This window comes from Erythrolamprus reginae, chromosome 2 (genome assembly GCF_031021105.1).
Source record: "Erythrolamprus reginae isolate rEryReg1 chromosome 2, rEryReg1.hap1, whole genome shotgun sequence".
Classification (NCBI taxonomy): Eukaryota; Metazoa; Chordata; class Lepidosauria; order Squamata; family Dipsadidae; genus Erythrolamprus; species Erythrolamprus reginae.
Genome location: NC_091951.1, coordinates 255,365,031 through 255,369,273, shown reverse-complemented (window position 1 = coordinate 255,369,273; position 4,243 = coordinate 255,365,031). Strand labels below are relative to the sequence as shown.

General features: G+C 49.6%; 1 protein-coding gene across 1 annotated transcript; it reads right to left on the bottom strand.

Annotated features, from left to right (window-relative positions):
• Positions 1-830: 830 nt before the first annotated feature.
• Positions 831-2,690, bottom strand: LOC139159575 (uncharacterized). Its single transcript, XM_070736884.1, has one exon. The coding sequence runs from the start codon at positions 2,688-2,690 to the stop codon at positions 831-833; it is 1,860 nt and encodes a 619-aa protein (XP_070592985.1).
• Between the last annotated feature and the right edge of the window lie 1,553 nt (positions 2,691-4,243).

The following is a 4,243-nucleotide window of genomic DNA, read 5'->3' as shown; positions in this document are numbered from 1 at the left end:
TGGCTAATTGGATGTATTGGGATCGTAAAAAATGCATCCTTCAAATCTATCACAGAAAACCACTTTGCCCTTGGTGGAATCAAACTCAACAGTGTATAAGGGTTGGGCACTGCCGGGTGAATGGTAACTGTCATACTATTTACCACCCTCAAATCCTGCACAGGCCTATAAGATCCATCTGGTTTCCGTATTGGCAAAATCGGGGTATTCCATGGGGATTGAATAGGGACCAAAATTCCAGCTTTTAAATACTTTTGGATACAATCATAAATTGCTGCTATTGCTTCCCTAGAACAAGGGCGCTGCCTAATGTTCACAGGAGTGGCAAGCGGCTTCACTTCCACTATAATGGGGGGGTGATGCGAGGCAAAGCCGGGGGGGTTATCTTCAGCCCACAGACCAGGCACCGCAAACCCCCTCCACTTTTCTGACACCGCCTGCTCCACTTCCTTAGTCACCATCAATCTCCACATTGTCTCAGGGCGATGACTAAGCGTTAAAGATTGCCTTCCCTCATTAAACGAAATAGTGGCTCCTAATTTATTCAATAAATCCCTGCCCAGCAATGGCACAGGGCATTCCGGAATATACACAAACTCATGTCTGAGCTCAGAACCATTAAATTCACAGGTGACTGGGTTCAAAATTTGTCTCCCGACTACCCGTCCAGACACCCCCTGAACTTGTATTTCATGGGGTCCGGGAGGGGCAATCTGCTTATTCACCACTGACCGGCCAGCCCCCGTATCCACCAAAAATGTAGTCTGATGACCCCCAATATTCATTGTAACCATAGGCTCAGGGGGGGTCTGCTCTAAGCCAGGTCCCCGTCACGCAGTCCATCCAGTGCCTGCCAAGCCAATTCCTTCAACCTGAGCGGCATTCTCTGGGGCTACTCCGGCTAATCCTGTAGCTCCCCCACCTATGGGATTTCCTTGTGCATTTCCTCCTCTATAGGGGAACCGAGGGGGGCCTCCGTGGCCCATTCCTTGCCCTCGCCCCCCAAAAGGTCGTCCGAATGGCCGTCTCCACTCACTTTGTCCCCACCGTGCCCCCTGTGGGCATTCCCATTTCCAATGTCCTTCCAACTTGCATATCGCACATTGATTCGGTCCCAAACCTACCCTACCTTGAAAACCAGCTCTGCCCTGAAACCCAGTCCTTCCTGGAAACCCTGCCCTTCCTTGTAACGCCACCGCCAACAACTCAGCCTTCTTATGCATCCGCGCATCCTTTTCCTTCTTCTCCACCTTATCCCTATTCACAAACACCTTACGTGCCACTTCTAACAACTCTGTAGTATTCTTTCCCAAAGCTCCTTCTAACTTTTGCAGCTTCTTCCTTATATCTTCATAGCTCTGAGCTATAAACCTCTCGTTCAACATTCTTACATTATCCTCTGATCTTGGGTTCACTTGCGTATACATTTCATATGCTTCAATCAAACGCTGAAGGAAGCTCTCTGGGCTTTCCTCTGACCCCTGCATCACCAGGGAGGGCTTAGACATATTCACTGGCGGCTTCCCTGCCTTCCTTAAAGCAATCACTGTCACATTCTGGTATTCCCTAAGGGCTGTTCTATGAGCCGGGTCAGTCGGATCCCACCCTGGATTCTGCTCTGGTGCAAATTCCGCCATCCGTGGCCCTAGATCCTGCTCATTTGGAAACCTTTCCTTAATATGAGTCCGCACCGCAGCTCTCCATTTCTCCCTTTCCTCCGGGGTCAATAGTGTGCTTAACAACTGTTGTATATCCTGCCAATTAGGGTTATGAGTCTGCATAATAGTTTGAAACAAATCAGCCAACTCAGTTGGTTTAACCGACAACGGCCCATAGTGCTGCTTCCAATTGAGCAAATCAGTTGTTGAGAAGGGGACATACTGAAAACACGGTCTATATTCCAAATCCCCAGTCTGAGCATTCACCACTTGCTGATCCATTTGACGCAACGGAGCCATAAAATCTCTCTGCGTCTCCTCTAGTTTTGCCGCTTCCTCCCTGGCTGCCTCAGCCCTCGCAGTCACAGCCCTTGTTTGTATTCGATCAATCGCTCCAGCGCCCCTCTCACGACCTGCTCCATATGCCATTCCTTCACCACCCCCTTCCCTTTTGGCGGGCCCCACAGCCTCTCCTTCCTCATCATCTGATAATGCAGCAGCCGCTGCCATCTGTGCGTTATCTACCGGGGGTGACACTTGTGCGTATGGCGGGGGCCTGATTATTTCCTCCTCAGCCTGCCCCAACACCTTCTTCTTAGAGTCTGACACCTTCGGTTCTTGCCTTTTCACAATTCCCTTCGCAGTCCCTCCTTTACTCAGCGTATTCTTAGCCTTTTCCTTCCGTGGTCTAGCCACACACAAACGTACCATTTCAGCCTGACATTGCAAAAGCTCCCCTGGCTTTTCTGCCACCGCATTTTCCCATGCCTCTATATATTGCAACTGATTGGGGTACTGCTCCTCATTTACAACTATCTTTCCCCACACATCATCTATAATTTGGTCTTTAAACGTTCCCTCCGGTGGCCACCCCACCCCCAAATGAGGCCATTGTTGTTGGCATAAAAAACGCAACCTCTCCTTAGTCGCCCTAGGACGGGGGGGCTTGTAATCACTATGATTGAAATAAGTATCAAAACCCTTCAGCATGCATTCCAGTGGGGTACTGGGAACGCTTCCTCCACCACCCATTCTACCCTAACCACACTACCTCCGGCCCACAGTGCTGGACTTTCCAACAGTCACTGAAGGGAACCGCGAAGGTTTAACCACCCACACAGCCTACACAGACTTCGTTAGGACAATCGCCCCGAGTCCAGGGGGGTGATCAGACCCCCTCTTCGATCTTCAAATGAGACCGGTACCACTTGAATTTACAAATACTCGCCTGCAGACGTCTTCCCAAACCTTCCTGGCCAGGATACCAATCCGTTCAGACCTCCTTTCCTTCCCTCAAGGGATCTTGGGCTCACCGTCAGCTCCGTCGGTCCCAGCGGGGTGTCACTGCAGTCTCCCGGAGGCTTGCTCCCCCGTGGCGCCTGGAGAATATTCAGCAGTGGCCCCCGGATGGGCCCGAGGGGTCAGGCTACCCTCAGCGAAATATCGCCTCGCTTACTGTCCCATCTGGGGTGCCAGAAAATGTTGTAGAATTGACGAGACAGAAGCCAGCACTTTAGATGAAGGAAAGGTTTATTGCGCAGGTTCAAGCACAAGATAACAAAATAAATGGCCTGAACCCCGAATGGGTGTCAGAATCTTTCTTATATACCCTTGGAATACACAGTAGCTTGGGGGAGCATAAGTTGCCATATATGGTTATAACAGTTTGTGGAAAATAACAGTTTTCGATATATATCATCAGTTGGCATGTGTACATGGGAACATCCTGTTTCTCCTAACATAAAAAGAGGATCTTATACCCGCACAATAGCACATTTCCAGTAAGCAAGTCCCCCTACACATTTTCCCTACTTCCTTATCGTAGCTGCAGCTGCTGATTATACAGAAAGCAATAATAGCCAAGGTTATAGTGACCTGAGCCAAAGCCTTGGGCCTTCATCCAAGTTAACTTTGGTTCACCCATTTACTTTATAAGAACAAGGCCTGGTTATTTCGGAGACCCAACCTGGCTCCCAATGGGGATCTCCCCCCCCCCATAGTTTTGGGCATATACAGGTTTCCCTAAGGCAACACTTCTTGTGGGGTAGAGTATTTCCCTACCTGAATGAGAGGTGTATGTGGGATGGATACGATCCAACCTGGTGCGTAGGTGTTGGCCCATGAGTGCCTCCACTGGGCTCCTGCCTGTAACAGGGCAGGGAGTTGAGTGTTGTGCTAGTAGGTAGAGGTTTACCTTGCTTCTCCAGTCTAATGCAGCCCAGAGCCTCTTTTGCCGATCTTACGGTTTTCTCCACCCGGCCATTACTGCTAGGGTGCCATGGGGCCATTAGTATTTGCCTAATGCTGTTAAAGACACTTGGAATTGTGAAGAAGTAAACTGTGGCCCATTGTCACTTTCTAGCATATTGGGCAGTCCGTGGGTGGAAAAGTGTCTAGATAAGATATTAATTATGCTCTCTGTTGTAGTGGACCGGAGAATATCTAGTTCAACCCAACCCGAGTAGGCATCCACTATGATCATAAATTGGTGGCCATGGAAGGGACCTGCTAGGTCAATGTGGATTTGGGACCATGGTCCTCTGGGCATTTCCTATTGTCTCGGGCATGATTCTAGACACAACAGT